This window comes from Nannospalax galili, unplaced genomic scaffold (assembly GCF_000622305.1).
Source record: "Nannospalax galili isolate Female #2095 unplaced genomic scaffold, S.galili_v1.0 scaffold505, whole genome shotgun sequence".
NCBI classification, from domain to species: domain Eukaryota; kingdom Metazoa; phylum Chordata; class Mammalia; order Rodentia; family Spalacidae; genus Nannospalax; species Nannospalax galili.
The window spans coordinates 437258-457874 of record NW_008352327.1 but is presented as its reverse complement, the minus strand read 5'-3'; the positions used below and the strand labels follow the sequence as shown (position 1 = coordinate 457874).

Sequence of the window (20617 nt, the reverse complement as noted above, 5' to 3'; positions counted from 1 at the left end):
TGCCTTTTTAAGATAAGCTATTAGGTCTGCCCTCTCTCCCTTCTTCTTAATCCCAGCGAAGATCATTTTTGTTCCAGGGATGTACTTTTTGGGATTCTCCAGGTACTCCATCAGTGTGTCCTCTCCCCAGGTGATGCCTTTGTTCTTGTTGGCATCTGTGTAAGAGAATCCAGGCGCCTGACCTGTCTTCCTCCCAAACAGACCATGGAGATTTGGTCCAGTTTTGTGCTTGCCTCCCTTTTCCACGGTATGACACTGGGCACACTTCTGAACAAAAATCTTCTTGCCTTTCTCAACATCACCCATTTTTAATTCGCTCTCCACTCGGCAACACCACGATCGCCACCCGCCGAAGCCGGACGTCCCCCTCTCTCAGCCATAAATTTTTGAAATTAAAAATGGAGACAACTGAGTGTAATCCTCGCATTTGGGAGGCTGAGGTAACAGGATCACTGCACGTTTAAGGCCAGCTTGGCCTACATAATGAGTTTCAGATAGCTAGGGCTAAAGAGTTATTATTACTATCTTCACTTCGACCATCTGACAATGAGGGACAAAAGTCAGGCGAATCCCCCAAAGAGCCCTGGTAATACCTGAGCCTAGAGGGGCTCAGGACTGTTGGTTGTCAGCCTAAAGGGGCTCAGGATTGTCGGCTGTCACACTGTCACTGTTAACTAGTGTTGTGCTTGTTTGTGCTGCACACAGCAGTAAACCTTGCTCTCAAAGGCCACACATGCCTGTAATCCCAGAACTCAGAGACAGAGGCAGGAGAATTGCTGTAAATTCAGTCAGCCTGGTCTGCATAGTGAGGTCCAGTCCTGACAGAGATTTATAGTGAGACCGTGTTTCAAAATCCAAATAAGACCCCATCTCAACAAACCAAACCAAACCAAACCAAAATAAAATGAAAAAAAAAAAAAAACAAAAACAAACCCAAGATACCAGCTTATGTGTTAGCTTAGGTCTATACGGAGTCAGGATCATCAGTACCACTGTCTTCTATATCCATATTTTGTTCTGTTGAGGCAGGAGACTAGGATAGAGAGGTGAGGTCCAGAAGGTCTTACACTTACACAGATACAAAAAACAGGTTGGCAGAGAAGAAAGCTGGACATTTGCTGGCCAAGGCCAACAGAAACTGGGTGGTACCATTGGCCCAGGCACAGAGTTACTCCAGAGTACCTGAGAGCAACCTGACCTATGGCTCATTATAATACTAAAAGGTACAGCCTGGGTGGAGCTTTAAGATGCTGTTGGGACATGGAACACACAAGGTAATTTGTAGAACATGTAGCTGAACGTGCTTGGAGAAGTTTGTGCTAAGGTGACATGAAAGCCCGAACTCTGCAGAACAGGCCAGGCAGTGAAGCTGCTAAACTCTCCCTGCTTTAGTGAGCTTCTTGTCTTAGAAAGATCTGTTCTCTGCTCCAGCTGCAACTGTGTGTGTCTGCTCATTTCGTTGTTCCAGGAAACAAGAACCTGGAACCCTCTAGAGATGTCCTCTGAACCCCAATGTCAGATTACATCCCCAGAAGATCTTTAAGTGGCAATAAACCTAATGGAGTTGCCATCTCCTGTGGTGGCAACGCCTTCTGAAATCTTTACTGAAGGACTTCACTCTGGCTGCTATATGCTTAACTCTCTCTCTCTCTCTCTCTCTCTCTCTCTCTCTCTTCTCTCTCATTTTGTTTTTGAGACAGAGTGTCACTAAGTAGCCCTGGCTTCTCTGGAACTCATATGTAGACCAGGCTGGCCCCGAATTCACAGAGATCCACCTGCCTCTGCCTCCCAAGTGCTAGAGTGTGTCACAACGCCTAGTTCATACTTATCTTTTTTCTTTAAAAAGACGAACTATATTCTAAAATGATGGTTTAAAGCAAATGAATAAAATAGTAACTTATCAATATTAGCAAGAATTATGTGCTATACATAATTGTCTGCTATACTCTCTTCATGGCTGTCAGTTCAGATTTATCTACACCAATATCAGCATGAAGACGTGACGAATGAATTGTACCTTTTGATGGATGCAACACCTCCTGGTGATAGGAAATTTTCGGTTCTTTTAGTGTAACAGGAACCATAAACAATGAAAAATCTCCAGAGGCCAGAAGAGTGGGACTAGCTCGAAGTCCTGTCAGAGGAGGAGCTGCCAGAAGAACCGTCTTGTAGGAAAGAATTATGAGAGCATCTCTTATGGACAAATGTACCTATCTCTTGGCTTTTACTTTGTCTTTTCTATAGGTAAGGCCCAAAGAAATAGAGAAATGGAGGTTTTTTTTTTTCTTTTTCCAGTTCTGGCCCAAATTGTAAATAAATCCACTTGTCTTTTGCCTGTTCCTGCTTCTAGGTTTTCAGTATAGCAGCCAAATAGCAAACCTGAGATTCTGGTCACACTGTGTTTTTGTTTTTCTAAGAGACTCATTGTGGACTGAAGTGTTATTATGCAACACAAGACTGGTACTTCATAAATGGAAAATTATCTGGATTCTAAATTTGTCCTTTACCTTATCAGGTCTTAAACACCGAAGAACTATTATTTTCTGCAGTTCATTTAGCGTCGTATCCATCGGTTCTGGAAATTTCACATTGTGTGGTTCCTTACTGTCATAGATTTCCCGCCATTCACTTATGTGTTCACAGAAATGCTCCCTAGTGGGAAAAATAATTATTGTTTTCACTGAGAAACACCATGAGAGATTTTTGAGTAAGGAGAACAAACAAGACAGAGAAAGAGCCATTTAAAAATCACTAGAATATACAGAATGCATTCTAGCTAGGAACAGATAAAGCAGCTGGCAGAGCAGGAAAAGAGATGGGAGGGGAAGCCTTGGTTCAGACAACATAGTTCTAGTAAGACTCGACTCCTATAGCACCTGCATCTTGTAAAAAGAAATGGAGACTGAAAAGCGAAAAAGGAAAGTAGACAGAATAGGATTCAATGTATCTTCCTTCGGGTAGAAAGACCAGCTGGGCTTTTTCAGTGTCATCAAAGAATGTCATTTAGCCCATAAGCTATGACTGAAAAAGGCCCAGAGTCAGAGCTCTGATCCCTCTGCTTTGCCAAGTGACTGATTTAACCTCACAGTGGAAGATACTGGGCTTTTTCAATGTCATCAAAGAATGCCATTTAGCCCATAAGCTATGAGTGAAAAAGGCCCAGAGTCAGAGCTCTGATCCCTCTGCTTTGCCAAGTGACTAATTTAATCTCACAGTGGCAGATACGGACAGCCACAATGAAGGATGTCAAAGTCAGAGACTTCAAGTATGGTATCGGCAACCTGTGTGACCTGAAGATCTCCATGTTCACAACATATATACCTGAATACCTCTGGTTCATCAACTGGATGGTGAATTCTGTGTGCTGGGCCTTGCTGGATTTGATTCCTATGCTCTGTTCTGCTGGTCTGGAGCTCACCATTTAGCCCAGGCTAGCCTTGAACTCACATTCCTCTTGCCTCAGCCTCTTGAGTGCTAGGATTATAAGCATGTTCCACCATGTATAGCTCAAGATGCTAAGTGTTTTATGTGGAGACACTTCAGCAAAACTATTTCAATCAAAGGATTGCAGTATTACATACCAACATTACAGTTATACCTGAATAAACTGTCTGACTCTTAACTTTAAAGAGTGGGCCTGAACTCAGAGGGTACCCATTCCCCCAGATGTCTCCTGGAACTGCTGACGTAGGCCTCATCCATAATTCTATTCAAAACTGTTTCCCCAGGATCAATTTTGGGGAGCTACAAGCTTGGATCTATCCTTTTCTTACCAGACAATCTTGACCTTTCATTCCAAGGCCCAAAGCATCTCATGCACATAAAGTCAAGCATTTTTTTTTTCTGCCTTCATTGTTTTCAGTGAAGATACACTGCCTTTCAGTGCTTCGATTTGTTAATTCTCAAGCAGACTCACATTCATTTACTATCTTGGGTGAGGTAGAAAATTTAGTGAGATGCCCAGGTCACAAGAGCACATGGCTCAGCTTGCGTTAGCTTTTTGGTTGCAAGGATAATTAAAAGTCATTAATCCAGGGTTGGAGAGATAGCTCAGCAGTTAAGAGCACTGTCTGCTCTTGCAGAGGACCCAGGTTTGATTCCCAGCACCCACATAGCAGCTAACAACTGTCTGTAACTCCAGTTCCAGGGGATTCGACGCCCTCTTCTGACCTCCTTGGGCACTGCATGACAGGAGTGCACCTACCTACATGTAGGCATAACATTCATACACATAAAAATAAATATTTAAAAAGTCATTAGTCCAGAATCTGTCCATTTTATTCTACTTTTTTAAAAATATTATTTTTATTTGTGTGTATGCATGTATTACCTGCATGTTGGTAAGTGTACCTGTGTCATGCAATGCCCGTGGAGGGCAGAAGAGGCTGTCAGATCCCCTAGAACTGTAGTTACAGACAGTTGTTAGTTGCCATGTGGGTGCTAGGATTGAACTCGGGTCTTCTGCAAGAACAGCCAGTGTTCTTAACTGCTGAGCCATCTCTCCAGCCCCAGAGTCTGTCCATTTAATAAGAAGGTAATTTATTAATTAATTGAGTGTTTTTAAAGTTTAAAAATGCTTCCTTTTCTTGTCAAATTCTGGAAGCAAAGCCAGGGGGTCTCTGAGAGATTAAGGTCAGTCTGGTATACATAGCAAGTGCTAGGTCAATTGTTGCTACAGGGTCTCTCTCTCTCTCTCTCTCTCTCTCTCTCTCTCTCAAAAGAGACTTTTCTAAGGACTGAAGTTGGGTAAAATGGAAATTAAAGCTCCTTTTAGCAATAGTCCTTTGGAGAAGTGGATACGAGAGCAGTGAGACTGTTTCTGCAGTCAGGTCTGACCTCAGGAGAACTTCTAGAAAGCCAGATGAAATGGAGAGGAACAGGGAGGTCAGCTCCCAGTCTCTCAGAAAGCCTTAAGGATGGAGTTTGGAATCACTCACACCGTCACCCAGATCACTGGGCTTCAGTCTTTACTATCCCTTATAATTACTAGAGGAGACAGTGGTTCTTTTTAAATGTGGTATGCTTTAAATGGTCTCTAGCTTGCCTTTGTTGGTACCCTAAAACGTGAGGGTTGGTGGAGACTGGCTCCTATCTCTAGTTGAATTCTTGTCCTACCCTTCTTCAAGAATGGAGAGAACAAATGGGAAGTACTTTTTGCTAACTACCTTACGACAGGGTAAAACAACTTAAAACAGATTGCCAAGAGGGATTTAAATGGATCAGGCTTGAACTTTCAGTAAAAGTGAACCCATGATAGGTCTGAGAACTGTTCATTCGAGCAGGCTTCCAATCAGCAAGTCTCTGAAGCTATGGGTCTCAACTTCTGGAGGCTGGAAACCACTGCAGGAATGAATTCCCATCCTCATCTGAAGCATGGAGTCTTGAAGGCTTAGACAGTTTCTTCTGGCTGCAGTCACAGATGCTTTTTCTTGGAGGCTAGTTCAAGCAAGTTCTATACCCTGGGCAAAAGCCCCTGGATTGGGTCTTGAAGTCAGTCTTCTCTGTCCAGATCTATTGTGCTCTGAAGCCAGAATTTATAGGGTGTCTACTGGGCCCCAATTAACTGAAGGAGGCATACAAATAAGGTGAAAAAAAAAATGGGGCCAATCAGGGAAGGGTAGTCAACTTATGGGGAAAGGGAAGCATCCTGAGCACACAAAAGTTTACAGTAAGGTCTTCAAGTCTCTATCTCTGCAGACACTTGTTAAAAAGTTTCTATCAATTCTTGTTGCTATGGCATCCTCACAGGCTGTACACCCTGCTTCCCTCAGCTGGGGGTTTTCACTCAGTTGAGCTTTGTTTCTTTTTGCAGCCCAGCTGTAGTGCAGTGTAGTACAGCAGTCAGCATTCCACTCTCTCTGGCTCCTTTGTCCTCCAGGCTTGAGCCTGCCAGCTGTCAGGAGGCTGTCAGAAAGCTAGGAATAGGGGGCAAGCAGAGGGCACCTACCCCTTATAATTCCTTCTAGAATATAAGGTATAACAGGTCCTGTTTCTATTATGGTGACTTCAAGGGCTCAGGGTTAAATAAAATTGACTTTGGCTTTGTTATTATTTGAGCTTTTTGTGACAGGGTATCTCTGTAGCCCCAGCTGGCCTGAAACTTGTTGTATAGACCAGGCTGGTCTTGATCTCACTGAGATCCAACTGCTTCTGCTTCACAAGTGCTGGGACTAAAGGCATACACTATCATGCCCAGTTTTGCCTTGACTGTTTGTAGGACAGGAGCTGAAATTTGTGAGATGTTTATGAAATGGGCACTTAGAAATTGATTTTTGGTATAAAAAAAAAGTATAGCCCATGAGCTAACCTAGCTAACTAAAGATGGGAAAAATGCCTGGCATCTCCACATCTGTTTATAGGTTGTGTCTTTTACTTCGGGCCATCATATCTCTTCTGCAGGCCTGAAGTTCATCACAAGGAGTGTCTGTCTAACCTGTCTCATATCCCTTCAAGGCTGGAGGTGCAGGGATAAGTCCTTGTTCTAAACATGTAGTCACCTTGGATTCTGGGAAGAGTAAAACAGAGGAGGATGCCCCTGGCTCCCTGATGAGGGCAGTTATCTATGATGGCTAGACTGTACCCTGAAACAGAAGTTATTTATCTCTCAAGACCCTTTGTCCTCTTAAGCAATAAAGACTTCTTTGGACTACCACATGAGATGGAGCTGAAACAATAATCAAGAGATAAAAACTGGTTCATGTTCTTGGCCAGAAGCGAGGCCAGGAATGTCAGAAGGGGCTCTGGTTCCTGCTCTGATTTCTTGTTTTCTTTTTTATCCTACATAAGCACCCCTTCCTGGAAACTGTATGTGAGGATGTGTCCAAAATTGAGAGGTACATGAATACCTCTTGGATGGGCTAATTGGACAAACCAGCTCATCTCCCCCATGCCTCACCCCACTTTCTGCCATAAGTCTGATGACAAGCCCCTAGACTAGCAACCCAGTGGCAGTCTTTTCCTAGGACCTGCTCCTGCTGTACAGAAGCTCCGCCTTCTTTACTTAAGCTCCTGCCTAAAATCTGTAATAAATCTTTCTAAAGCTCATTCTTCTGTAATTCAGGAATTTCATTTTTGAATTCATGAGACAAGAACCTGGAGCCACTGACCCAGTGGAAGTTTGAGTGACTGTGAACTTATGGTACCTAAACTCCTGAGTTAAAGCCCACCTGCGGCTAGCAAGTATATGTCACACTCAAAGACTCCCTCCTTTTTAACATCAAGGACCTCACTTTGGCCTTTCTCCCAAGTCTTCCTCTAAACCTAATGCCAGTACCCCAGAGATGTATGTTGGGGGTGTCAGTGGATTTCTTTGCCTGTTCCCCTTCCCTCTTTCAATAGTATATTAGGATAGATGGCCCAGTGCAGGAGACCAGGCTTTTGCCCTAAAACTCCTTAAATTTATATCAAGTGTTAAACAGCCTGTCTTCCTACTAACCAATGAGCTAGAAAGAATGGGGTAGGGGGAGAATCACTAGATTACAAATTTACCCATTACTATTCAGTTCAATGTTAAATCACCAAATGTACACAATTACCTGAGTCCTTGGAAGATAGGAAGTTCACTGGCTCGACAAATTTCCTCCCAGCTTTTATCCTGTAGCCAGTCTGGATCAGGATTTTTTTCAGCACTCTTAAGACTTACTCCTCCAGTTAAAAGAAACGTCAGTTCCTGGTATTCAATCTCTTTCTTTGCCCTGTATTCTCAAAACAATAGGTGTTGTAAATTGTTGATTTTAAAATTGAATGACATCAAGTTCTACATGGTAGCCTCCACATGGTAGCCTGCATGGAATAACCGGGACTGTACTTAAACTAGAAAAGTAGACAGAATTAAGAAAAAAACTGTTTTTGGAAGCCGTACAACAGCTAGTGCAGAACTGTGGCCACTGAGAGAAGAGACAAATGAGGTGACCTCTATGGTTGCATCAGCCCTCTGCCCAGTGGCACTTTTCAGACTGCAGAGTAGAGGTGGTGAAAATCAAAGCTTGGCAGTATTATTGTTGAGGAGACAGAAGTGCTTGTCAGTGACAACAGGGAGGTCCAGCCCAGCACTGCTGACAGTAGCCTGAGGAGGACTGCATCTCAGGTAAAGCTGTATCCCTGCATATGCCACATCAAAGACTTTCAGGACAAGTCAGAGTGAAGCGAGGTTGGCAAATGCATTAAGTAGAGATGAGGAAGGATAAAAAAGACTGGCAAAATTAAGGGAACATGGGAAGAGGAAAGGAGGCTGGCTCCTGTGATCTCATTTGCTGAAGAAGAAACCCTTTCAGATATGACTTTGGAACTCAAGAAACCAGTGTATATGGTTACTCTAAAGACAATTAATTGCAACTATCTTGGGAAGCCCAAACCACATTTGAGATGTCTTATTCTTTTCCCGAGTGTCTCTTTCTACTAACCTCTGTGCTTAAAATATATGTTAAAAATGCCTTTTCTAAAACTCCAACTCTGCTTTATACTGGCTCATCCTGAAATTTTTTCCTGAAGTGAAGCCAAGGATCCAGCTTTACCCTACTGAGGTCCCTGAGAACAACTCCTTGGGCTGCTGGTGGTAGCATGGAGCAATGCCTCTACCCTACCCACTGCTAACAGAAACAAAGGATGGTACAATATTTAGATTTAAGTGTGTGTGTGTGAGAGAGAGAAAGAGCAAGAGTGAGAGAGAGGGAGAGAGACAGAGAGAGAGAAAGACTGGGAGGGCAGGGTAGAGGAGGGAATATGGGGGAGGGATAACATTAAAGACCCTTTGAAAAAGTATTATGGAAATCTACTACTATAAAAAGTTCCTAAAATGTATACATATACATATATTTTAAAAGTTTAAAAACAGTTACCCTATAGTGGGGAGACAATGAATTACCTCTTTTGGAGTTGTTGGCCAGTGAGGTCCCTTAACCCCCAAACATTACAAGTTATTGCCGATACTCTTGATTACCCTCTAGAACTTGACAGTAAGATCCTGTTGCTGAAGACACCACATACTTAAGTCATAGAATGTGGAGAAATCAAACTGGTACTGACCTCAAAGCTTTATCCCTACTGGCTAGCTTTCATGGTGCTGGAAATGGAGAAAAGAAATTATCATTCTTATCCATCTGTGAACCCTGCAAGCCACATAACAACTGGCCTGGGAAGACATGTCCACTGGTGCAATACTGGCCCAAATGTCATGGGAGTAACCAACCATTTTCTGTTTAGACAGGCCCATAGACCCTAGGGAAGAACCTATTACTATTATTCTATTAAATAAACATACTATTAAACTGATTCCTAATGACTTATCATTATACTCGTAGATTAGTTATACCAGTAGATTAATGCATCTCTCAGTCCTCTTCAGAGAAGCTTCTTTTGGAAGCAGATGATGATTAACACAAAGACCCACAAACTGGTTAAGGTGCAGAATAAGAATCTGTGGAATACTTGGACTTCAAGAGAATATCTAAATCACACTCTCTCCTCTCAAAGCTCAGAGAACATGGCAGAAGAGGGGGAAAAAAGTTCACAAGGGCCAGAGGTGGTGGATGACTACAAGGAAACTTTTTTCTGGACAAAACAGGGCAGGCGCACATTTGAACTCACAGCAGTTGTGACAGTATGCACAAGACCTGTGTAAAGCCCAAGCCAGAAAAAAATCTCAGCATGAAGGTGGTCGTGATGCATCACCACTAACTGAGGTGCTATTGGTAATTGGTAGTTTCTGGGAGAGGGACTGTCAGTTTTCTTTAAGAGAATGGCCCCTGGTAGGTCAACTATGCCTCAGTGAAAGGCCACACACCCAACAGTATATGGGAAGCACAAACTGAACTTGATGGGCTTTAAAGAAAAGAGGATACAGAGTTGTTGGGATAGGGAAAGCAGGGTGGACCTGGAAGGAGCTGGGGGAGAAAGCATGAATATGATAAAAATACATTGTATGCTATTCTCAGAGAACTAAAAAAAAGAAGAAAAAAAGACAACAATACACAGCCTGTACCTGGCAAGTCTCTAAAGAGAGGTGCTTAGGGGTTTACAATGTATGTATAGGACTCTATGTTTTTTGAAGTGGCATTGTTCAAAGGATGTAATATAAAAAGGTTTAAAGGTTAAGCAAAGTAAGATTGGAGTAAAAATTAGAAGCTGGCTTGTTTTTTCTTTTTTAAAGAAATCTTGTGTGTGGTATTTGTGTGAACATGAATGAAGGGGAGGGTTCTCATGTGTGTGAGTGCAGGTGTACCCTTGCCAAGGCACATGTAGAAGTTAAAGGACAACCTGGGGTGTTGCCCCTTGCCTTTGACCTTGAGACAAGGTTTCTTTGTTGTTTGTCACTACATATGCTAGGCTAGCTGACCATTTGAGCTTCTGGGATATTGTCCTGTCTCTGCCTCCCATCTCACTGTATGAGCACTGTGATTACAGATGCATGTTACTGTGCCCATCTTTCCGTGGGTGCTAGAGATCTGAATTTGGGTCCTTATTCTTGCATGGAAAGTGCTTTTCCCACTAGCCTTCCCCCCCAAGTCCTACTGATTTTTCTTATATTAAAGAATTTTCTTTTGTAAATGAAATTTTAAGGTGGTTTTATAATATGCATTGTTTGGGTTTAAGGATGAAAGATGAGTGCTAATACAGTTAAATATATTCTGGTCCTAAATAAGCATAGTTTGTCATTTAAAAAATTTATATATTATTTTTATATTATGTGTATGCATGTATTGTCTGCATGTATGTAAGTGCACCCATGTCATGCAATGCTTGAGAAAGACAAAAGATTGTGTCGGATCCCCTGGAACTGGCATTATGGACAGTTGTTAGTTGCCATGTGGGTGCTGGAATTTGAACCCAGGTCTTCTGCAAGAACAGACAGTGTTCTTAACCACTGAGCCCTCCCTCTAGCCTCCTAGTTTATCATTTTTAACATCCTTATTTCAGATGTCTTTAGGAAAATGAAGAGTATCTCTGAAGGCAATCTTGGTTTTATCCCTTGTGCTAAAGTTTCTGACTTCCAGCCTGCAGGAACTGTAAACTAGACCCCAAGGTTAGGAGACTTCTTTTCCTTCTTATGTCCCCTTACTTTCCCCTCATTCTATCCTCCTCAGGCTGAGGTAGCTGGAATTTGTGGACAGAATACCAGAGAGAGAGTAGATGAATGGAAAGGGAGTGCCAGAAATCAGCAGAGACAGTCTCTTGATTCAAATAAACATTGCACTATGCATGAACATACTTCAGGAGGCCAAGCTAGGAATAGGGAGCTGTAAACTGAATGGCTCCCAGAGATTACACAGTGCCAGAACATAAGAATCCTTGCCAAGCAGAGTTGAATCTTTGTTGAGAGGAATTCATCAGTGTCATACAGCTTGATACCTACTTAGTAGTGAAATAACAACTACTCTCTGTCTCCTAGAGAAAGCTTAAAAACAAATCTTAATATTAAACTAGGCCAGAGGAGATGGCTCAGCAGGTAAAGGCACTTGCTGTCAAGCCTAATGACCTGAGTTGATCTCTGGGACTCATGGTAGAAGGAGAGAATGGTCTCCCACAAGTTTTTCTGTGACTTTCACACATGTACCTTGACCCACTCTACCACCTGCACAAGCACATGAATGTAATAAAAACATTTTAAAAAGAAAAAAAGAAACTTGTAAAGATAAAAAAAAATGCTAAAAGCTAAAGTAAAATTCACGGACTTCCACCTTAGATATACAGAAACCCAAAGTATAGTAGTTGCATGGGGGTACATTTGTTAAAAGCACTGTCTTCACTTGGGCCTGCAGCTGCTTGGTGGTAATTAGAAACAGGATAAAGCTACCTTCATTTCATATTTGTATCCTGTACTTTGGGTCAGATTCTAGTTCAACTCTGCCCTTGGGAATGATAATAATTTAGGGAGTATCTGTCAAGATCTGTAGGGCCATTCAACTATCAGCTTTTACAATATTATTCCAGACCTCTGGAGCAGCACTTGAAGTCTCCAATCATTGCCCTAAACTTGAAATCACCTTGTATTCTAGGAACAGTGGGGACAGATCACTTGATTATAAGATCACCTCCTAGGAAGGAGTAATTACCCTAAGATGAAAACTGAGGCCCCAAGCAGCAGTGATTATTTCATGGGAACTGGACTGCCTCTTTAGGTGATGGCAGTGATATCTCTCTCTCTCAATCTCTCTCTCTCTCTCTCTCTCTCTCTCTCTCTCTCTCTCTCTCTCTCTCTCTCTCTCTCTCTCCCTCTCCCCCCTCCATTTTCTCTGTTTCAACCTAAAGCTCATTTGAGAACCCTGAAGATAGGCCAAGATGCTTGACCTCCCCTTTCTCCTAATACGGTAAATTGATTACTTTTCTGCCTTTCTATTAAATTTGTTTGATTTCTGGGGTGAGTAGAATCAGCCTCTGTCCTAGGACTCCAGCAATAGAAAGCTTTATTATTTATAAGACCTATACTGCAATAAATGTTACAAATGTTTTAAATCTATGGAAAGCTCAGTCTACACCCAAGAAGAAAAAGTGCCAGGAATGGTGACCATGTAGATAAGCAAAATAATACAACTTTTTATTTAAGTCTCTTTAAAAATAAGTGACTATTTAGAGCAAAATAACAACAATGTTCTAAGTATTTATAACATACATAACAAGTAAAATATATGAAAACATAAAACAAGGAGAGAAATGGAAATATATTCTTATACTTCATATATATGTAGTACAATTTTATTATGCTTTTATACTTCACATATACATGAAGCATAAAATTACAGTGTGTACTACTGAAGCATAATCCAGTTTACTCCTAACACCCTCTTTCACCACACCCTTTTATTTGAGACAAGGTTTCGTATAGCACAGGCTGGCTTTGAGTTTGCTATGTAACCCAGGATGACCTTGAACCTCTCATTCTCTTGCCTCCATTTCCTGAGTGCTGGGATTACAGATCTGCACCATCAAGCCTAGTTTTTATGTATGCCAATACACAGCTATTCTCCCACTACTATATAAAGATGTGTGCTTGTGTGTGTGTGCCTATAGTTATGCACATGTGTATAAGTTTAACTGGAAATATATAAGATAAAAAGGTAGAATTCTAAAGAAATCATTGAAATAAATCATAGAAAATACCCCCCAAAATCCAGAAAATAAGGAAATGGAGAACAAAAACTAGATAAAAATTAAAACAAACTTTAAGGTGGTAGATTTAAATATAACCACATCTATTGTCACAATAAATGTAAATGATCTAAACAATTTTCCTTAAATATAGGAATTATAAGATTAGACAAAATAAACAAGACTTGACTACATATAGGAATAAAATGTAAATGTAAAGGCACAAGCAGAGTGTGGGAAACAAATATTTGATAATAACACTATTCAAAAGAAACTAGAGGAGCTATAATACTAGAGAAAATAGATTGCAAGGAAAAAATATTGTCAGGGACAAACAAGATTGAGACACTGTGTAAAGAGGACATTACAATCCTAAAAAGGCATGTATCTAGTAACAGAGTGCTATGACACAATGCACGACCAATAGAGCTGCCAGGAGAAAGCCCTCTAGTTAGACTTTCTAACACTTCTTAACAACTGAGTGGAAAAATAGGCAGGAAATCAATAAGGACATAGAAAACCCATAAACAGCATGACTTACTTGACATTTTACAGAACCTTTCACCTAGAAACAAATATACAAAATATACATACTTAAAAGGTACACAGAAAAATTTCAAAAACTATGGCCTGGAATAGACTAGGCCATATTCTAGTCTATAAATGTCATTCTTAAAATTTCTAAAATAGGTAAACTACAGAGAAAGAAAATAGAATTTCTTACCTGGTTCTGGGAGTGAGAGCAAGAGCTAGCTAACAGGACAGAGGGAAATATTTTGAAGTGATGCAAATGTTCCAACGTGGGACTTGAGTGACAGTTTATTACTGCAAAAATGTACTAAAATATCTAGCTGGATTCTTACAACTAGTAAATTGTACCATATGCAAATTATAGCTCAATAAAGCTGAAAAAAACCTATATTTCCATCAAATGACTTCCACAATGAATTGTTAATAGAAAAAGTGGAAAATAGCATCTATGGTGTGTTACCTATGTGTAAGAAATCAGTGGATTTGTATTTAGCATATATGAATAACTCATATAAATCAATTAGAAAAGCACAAAAACCCAAAAGAGAAAAGGGCAAATGATATAATCACATTACATTAGAGTTCTAAATGTCCTATAAATACATACATATAAAAGCTCAGTGTTATTAATCATGAGAAAAATGTATGTTTAAACCACAAAGCCATAATACTTATTAATATGCCAAAGTGTATTTTGAAACTGATAACAGATGACACATACCTATAATCTAGCACTTGGTTGTTGTGGGGTGGGGACAGTGCTGAGGCAGGAAGATTTTGAGTTCAATGCCCTTCTGGCTACTTAGAAAGACCCTGACACAAAAAGGAAATTTAAATACTTTTTTATTTTATGTGTATGAGTGCATTGCCTACATGTGGGTGCTGGGAATGGAACCTGGGTCCTCTGCAAGAGCAGCTAGTGCTCTTAACTGCTGAGCCATTTCTCTAGCCCCCAAAGAAAATTTTTTTAACAAGTCAAAATTTTGATGTAAATCTAGGGCAACGGAATGCCTAAATGTTAATGTGATATAAATTGGTATAATCTGGAAAGTAGCTTGCAAATTTCTTTCTAGATATCTTCTAAACAGTAGTGAGTGCACATGAGCACCAAGATCTACATACAATGTGTTCATATTATTGTAATTTGTAATAATTCCAAACTAGAAATAGCTCAACTATTCACCAAGAGTGGAACAGATAAACGTTAATGTGTTCCTACAGTGGAACACTACAAAACAATAAATAAAAAGAGGTGATAACTTCCTGAAACAACATGGATGAATCTCTTAAAAATGATGTTGAGGGCAGCGGGATGTCTCAGATGGTAAAGGCACTTGCAACCAAACGCAGTGACCTGAGTTTGATCCCCCCAGGAATCACATGATTGACCGAATGAATGGACTCCTAAAAGTTGTCCTCTGACCTCTACACATATGCACATGCACACACGCACACCTAAATATAATAAAAATTTTAAAATGATTTTAAGGAAAAGAAAGCAGATAGAATATACACTACATATAAAATTTTATATAAATTTGTATAAAAGCAAAACTCAGCTGCAATTACAGAGGAGAATAGTAGTTACCTTCAGGGAGAGTAGAGGAGTGGAGCACAAGAACTAAGTCAGAGATGATGGAATGTTCTATTTCCAATTTCCCTTTTGTAAGAATGTACTGAGCTGTATGTTATATTTTGTGAACTTCTATGAAATATATGAACTTTAAAAATTAAAATAAACATCAGAGCCCCAATACTATTGTGGAAGCAATTGTCACCAGTGGAATACATGAATGAAATAATGAATTAAACCAAGAAAAATATTATATTATTTTGTGAAAAACCATCCTTCAGATTAGATTTTCAAGGTAAGCTTTTAAAATAAGCAAATTAAGAACAACAGGTAACTTACAGAAGAAGATTAGTGCATAATAGAAAGGAAAACAACAGCTTGTCCTTCTCGAACAGCGACCGGCAAATGTTGCAGTATAAATTGTATGTGAAGTGGTCATTTAAATATCGCAGGCGCTTTTCCAAAATTTTGGATCTATTACTAAAAGGTCCAAAAAGGAAAATATACTGTCAAACAAAATAGGAAATATAAGTAACATGAATTAATACATAAAATTTTTTAATGTTATTAGAATACTCATTTACTAAACACATTTGGAAATTACACAAATGTGGGGCTGGCGAGATGGCTCATTTATTTTATTTTATTATGAGATGGCTCATAATATTTTATTTATTATAAAAATAATAAAAATATTAAAAAAAGAAATTACACAAATGTAAAACTTGTCAAATTTGAATAGTTTCTAAGTCGGTTCTAATTCCTTCTTTTCTTCATTGAAACTTGCTAATGGCATTTATGTCAGTTCTTCAGCTTGAGCTTTCTACATCATGTGCATATTTTAATAACATTGAAACAGATTCTAAATTGTTACCAGGAGATCCTAGGGATTTTAATTATGCAAGAGGGTTGTTCTACCAAGAGCTAATGTGGAAAGGAATTTCTGAACAGACTCAAGTCCTATTTTTACATCACTTAAGTTCAGCAGTTACCAAATTTTGTATCATTGTAATCAACACTTGAAAATCTCAATTCTCCCCTCAAAACGAACAGAGGAGGTAGGTATAATTATTATTCCTATTTTATAGATATGGGCAACAGATGCAAAATTATAGAATGGTTAACTGACTTGTCTGTTAACTGATGCTAAAATCTGAGTATATTCATTGGGATAATGATGATGATGATGATGACGATTGTGATGGCTAATCCTGGGTGTCAATTTAACTGGATCTGGGATTAACTGAAATGAGAGAGATCTTCTTGATTCTAAAACCAGAAGACAAACCCTAAGTGTGGGCGTTACCTTCTGATGGCAGTTGGTATAAAAGACTAAGGCAGAGGAGAACACAAGGCTTCTTGCCGCTTGCCTTCTCTCTTGCTGGTGAGTTCGTCTTGCTGCTGTAGACTAGCTGATCTTTTAGAATTTGTTAGACCTTCAGTGCCAGATTGGGACTACTGAGACATCCAGCCTCGTGGACTGAGAGACTACGGATTCTTAGCCTCTCCAGTGTGGTGCAGCCATTGTTGGACTACTTGGACTCTATCCTCTGAGCTAAGCTGATAAATCTCTATACACATATATTCATTCTACCAGTTCTGTTTCTTTGGAGAACCCTGACTAATATAATGATTATTATTTATTTTGAGACGGAGTTTCATTATATAGTCCAGGCTGGCCTCAAACTCACAGTGACCACCTGCCTCAGCCTCTGGAGTGCTGGGATTAAAGGCATGCACCACCCCACTGGGCGCTCGTTGTGGTGATTAATCTTGATTGTGGAATTGATGGGCTTAAAATCACTATGTAAACTAACCTCTGGGAATGTCTGGGTGGGATTTTCTAGATTGGGTTAATTGAAATGGGAAGACCCACCCTAAATGAGGGTGGCACATCCTATGTGCTGGGGTACTGGGCTAAATAAAAAGGAGAAAGTGAACTGAGCATCAGTGCTCCTGAGTATGAACACAATGTGACTAGCCAGCTATACCTGCAAACTGTGAGCCAAAACAGACTTTTCCTTTAAAAAATTTTTAAAAAATTATTTTTATGTGTATGTATGCATTGCCTGCATGTAGGTAAGTGCACCTGTGTCATGCAATGCCCATGGAGGACAGAAGAGGCTGTTGGATCCCCTGGAACTGTAGTTATGGACAGTTGTTAGCTGCCATGTGGGTGCTGGGATTCAAACCCCGGTTCTCTGCAAGAACAGTCAGTGTTCTTAACCACTGGGCCATCTCTCCAGCCCCAGATTCTTCCTTTTTTAAGTTGCTTTTGTCAGCTATTTTGTTACAGCAACAAAAAAAAGTAACATATAGTCATGAATCAACTAAAGTGAAAATATCTAGCAAATAAACAGAAATGTGGGACAGAGCCTCTTCAATACTTCAAAGCTGGAGAAAGATAAATTGGAATTGTCAACAAAAATAAATCTTGTGCATTATTGGAATATTTAAGAGACAGAAAGAAGGGCCAGGTGTTGGTTGTACACACCCATCATCTCGGCACTCAGGAGGATGAGGTAGAAAGATTGCTACAGGTTTGAGGCCAATTTGGGTTAATAGCAAATATCAAGCTAGCCAGGGATACACAGTGAGCCCACCTCTCTATGCCTAAATCTTAAGTGGAGTGAAAAAGGAAGATTTTAGTTATTTATCCTTTGTTCTTTTTTTTCTGTCTTTCATCTCTCCATTCTTGATGCTCTATAGTGAATATACTACAGATGTAATTAGAAACAACAACATAACTGAAGTTTTTAAATGGAAAGGATGGTGAAATTCCAGCCTAGGTGGATGGATGAACCTAGAAAGTTGTTTACCTGTCATGAATAGAGTTGATATAAAGGTTCACAAACCAGATGAGAGAGTACTGGTACATGGGATCAATGTTAGCCAGGTCTGCAATGCTAAAGAACAACACTGATGAATGTTTAGCGATGGGTCTGTAACCTTCTCTGGACTCTGCTATTTTGAGTTCTGTTTTTTCTGCAACCTAGAAGAAAAAAAAATCAAGATGAACAAATAGGGAGTGTCTCGGCTGTGTACTTTTTATAAGATGAATTTTATATATTTTTGAAAAGCCCCTAATTCAATGGCAAAATTTATGAACTTAAGTACAATTTATAAGAGAGGACTTTATCACACTAAAAGCTAGAAAGAAATGAAAGGGAAAGAATTGAGGTGGGAAGAGGAAGGAGGGGGCGGGGAAGATGAGAGGAAAAAAGAAAAGCTTTAAATTTAATAGATTAACAGTGTGATTTCCCACTAACCACTACTTTTTTATCTCAAGGTCCAGTCATCAATCTTTGCCTGACTCTGACATTTGTTATTTATCCTCTTTTGTGACAGGGTCTCCCTTGTAGCCCCAGCTGGCCTTGAACTCACAGAGATTTGCCTGCCTCTGCTTCTCAAGTGCTGGGACTAAAGGCATGTGCCACCACGCCTGTCTTATCCTCTTTTATTTTAATAGGTGAGAGACAGCAAGGAGGTGGGGGAGGGAACCAGAGAATAGTGTGCACATATCTACGTTTAAGATATTAACATGTATGCTAGACCTCAATACAAAGTCTATCTAATTTTTCATGGTTTTATATACACTGCGAATATTTCTCTCTAGTTTCTCATATGTTTAGGCCTCTTAGGACTTAATAGAATATTTACAGTAGATATTCAACTTTAGAAGAAAAAATTCCCTAAAATAATAGCTCTTCACTTGACAACCCAATCTGTGAGGTTGACAGTCTATAGAAAGTGTTTAGAACACTGCTCTAACCTACTCTCCTTGTGGTAGCTAGTGGTATCCATCAGCTGCCGAATGAGTCTACCAGTGTAGTCATGATTGTATAGGATAATCTCATTCATAACTGTTCAGTCAGGTGGTAATGTTTGAACCAGACCCAAAAAAACGGTAATTACAAGTTTCCCAAGAGAATTAGAACTTTTTTTTTCAGGAAGAGAATAGGATTTATTAGGCTATCTCCAGGACAGGGAACCAGCAGAGACTGGGTTCTTTATTCTCACAGTTAGCAAAGCCTTCTGTCTGATTGCCTTCTGTCCTGATAGTGCTCACAGAAGCCATCAGTTTCTCCTGCAAAGAATTAATGCAGACCTAGGGAGGTGTTATGACTTTTCTTACTCTCCCAAGTAAGTCTGTTCCCAAGGAGCCAAACTTAAGTGGGTGGAACCTGGCAGTGCCCACCCCTTGACACTTCCAGGTGATTTTTATCTTTATGTATAAAAAAGACAGAAATCAAAACATTAATTTGGGTTAGCAAATTAAGTTTTTTTTTCTAAAAAGATGCAGGTCAAAGCAAGGGGTGTGAGCATCAAGGAGAGAAGTGCACACAGCCAGTTATCTGTGTGTCCTATGTAGCAGAGCATTTCTGTGGCTGTGGAGGCCCTTCCCTCCTCCTTCTCAGTTGGCAGGAGTACCACTTTAAGAGCTTCAGAAACACTGAAGAAAGTGGGAGAACTTTAGAAAGAAACACTATATCAAACCCAGCACAACAGGGCCTTAAAGGGAAAGAGAGGCTTCACTTTAAAGCCTGGAAAGGGGGAGGAGAGATGGCTCAGTGGTTAAAAATACTGGCTGTTCTTGCAGAAGACCTGGGTTTGAATCCCCGCACCCACATGGCAGCTAACAGCTAATAATTCTAGTTCCAGGGGATCCTACAGCCTCTTCTGTCCTCCGCAGGCATTGGGCCACACAGATACACTTATCTACATGCAGGGAATACATACATACACATAAAAATAAATTTTTAAAAATTAAAAAAAAGATGAAACGAAACAAAACCTGAGAAGGAGTTTTTTTTCACTCTGGATTTCCTGATTTTTTTATTACTCATTTTAAAAAATTTTAATAACTACATGATTAAAAGAAGCATTTCATTATAGCTTTAACATATTCAGTAACACACTCCAGAGCAAGAGTACATCTCTTTCACAAGTGGCTGTAAATTTCTAGGTTCACAGTTGAATTAATACAGTTAAACAATATTGAACTCAGTATACGCCCTGTAAGACATAAAAATGAATGAGATTTTAACCTTATAAAAAGATCTCCATTTGAGTTTAGAATATATTGTTCCTTGCAGAAAGATTCATTGTTTTTGCTACTAACACTGAGATGTTGGCGCACGCATCTCTAATCTGTATGTAATTATTACTAGTCATAATTGGTTACCCTAGGATGCTTGGCGCCTGTGTATGTCTATAAAGTCATCGGGTAGATTTCAATGGTAATGTTTATCACCTCTACTAATTATCATGATGTAAATTTTGATACTTCCTCCTCAACTATAATACATTTTAAGAAATTTGTTGATTTTTGTGTATGTGTGTGTGTATATCACACAGAACATCCCAAACCATCTTATTCAACTATACACCCACTTCCTAGATGGCACCCACCCTCCCATAGCCTCCCTC

The 20617-nt window shown here is 39.9% G+C and overlaps 1 protein-coding gene and 1 pseudogene across 2 annotated transcripts in view; both read right to left on the bottom strand.

Moving 5' to 3' along the window:
* The window catches only part of LOC103747016, a 3124-nt pseudogene extending 2756 nt beyond the window's left edge, over positions 1–368 (bottom strand). The window contains exon 1 of the transcript XR_607823.1: positions 4–368. The product of XR_607823.1 is annotated as a cytochrome c, somatic pseudogene (transcript). The remainder of the gene's footprint in view (positions 1–3) is intronic.
* Dnah12 (dynein axonemal heavy chain 12) overlaps positions 1–20617 on the bottom strand; it is a 218243-nt gene that overhangs the window by 34630 nt on the left and 162996 nt on the right. The window contains exons 59-62 of the mRNA XM_017802268.2: positions 18007–18179; positions 15527–15667; positions 7536–7694; positions 2508–2652 (exon numbers count right to left, since the gene is read on the bottom strand). Coding sequence (XP_017657757.1) covers positions 2508–2652; positions 7536–7694; positions 15527–15667; positions 18007–18179 — 618 coding nt within the window. The remainder of the gene's footprint in view (positions 1–2507; positions 2653–7535; positions 7695–15526; positions 15668–18006; positions 18180–20617) is intronic.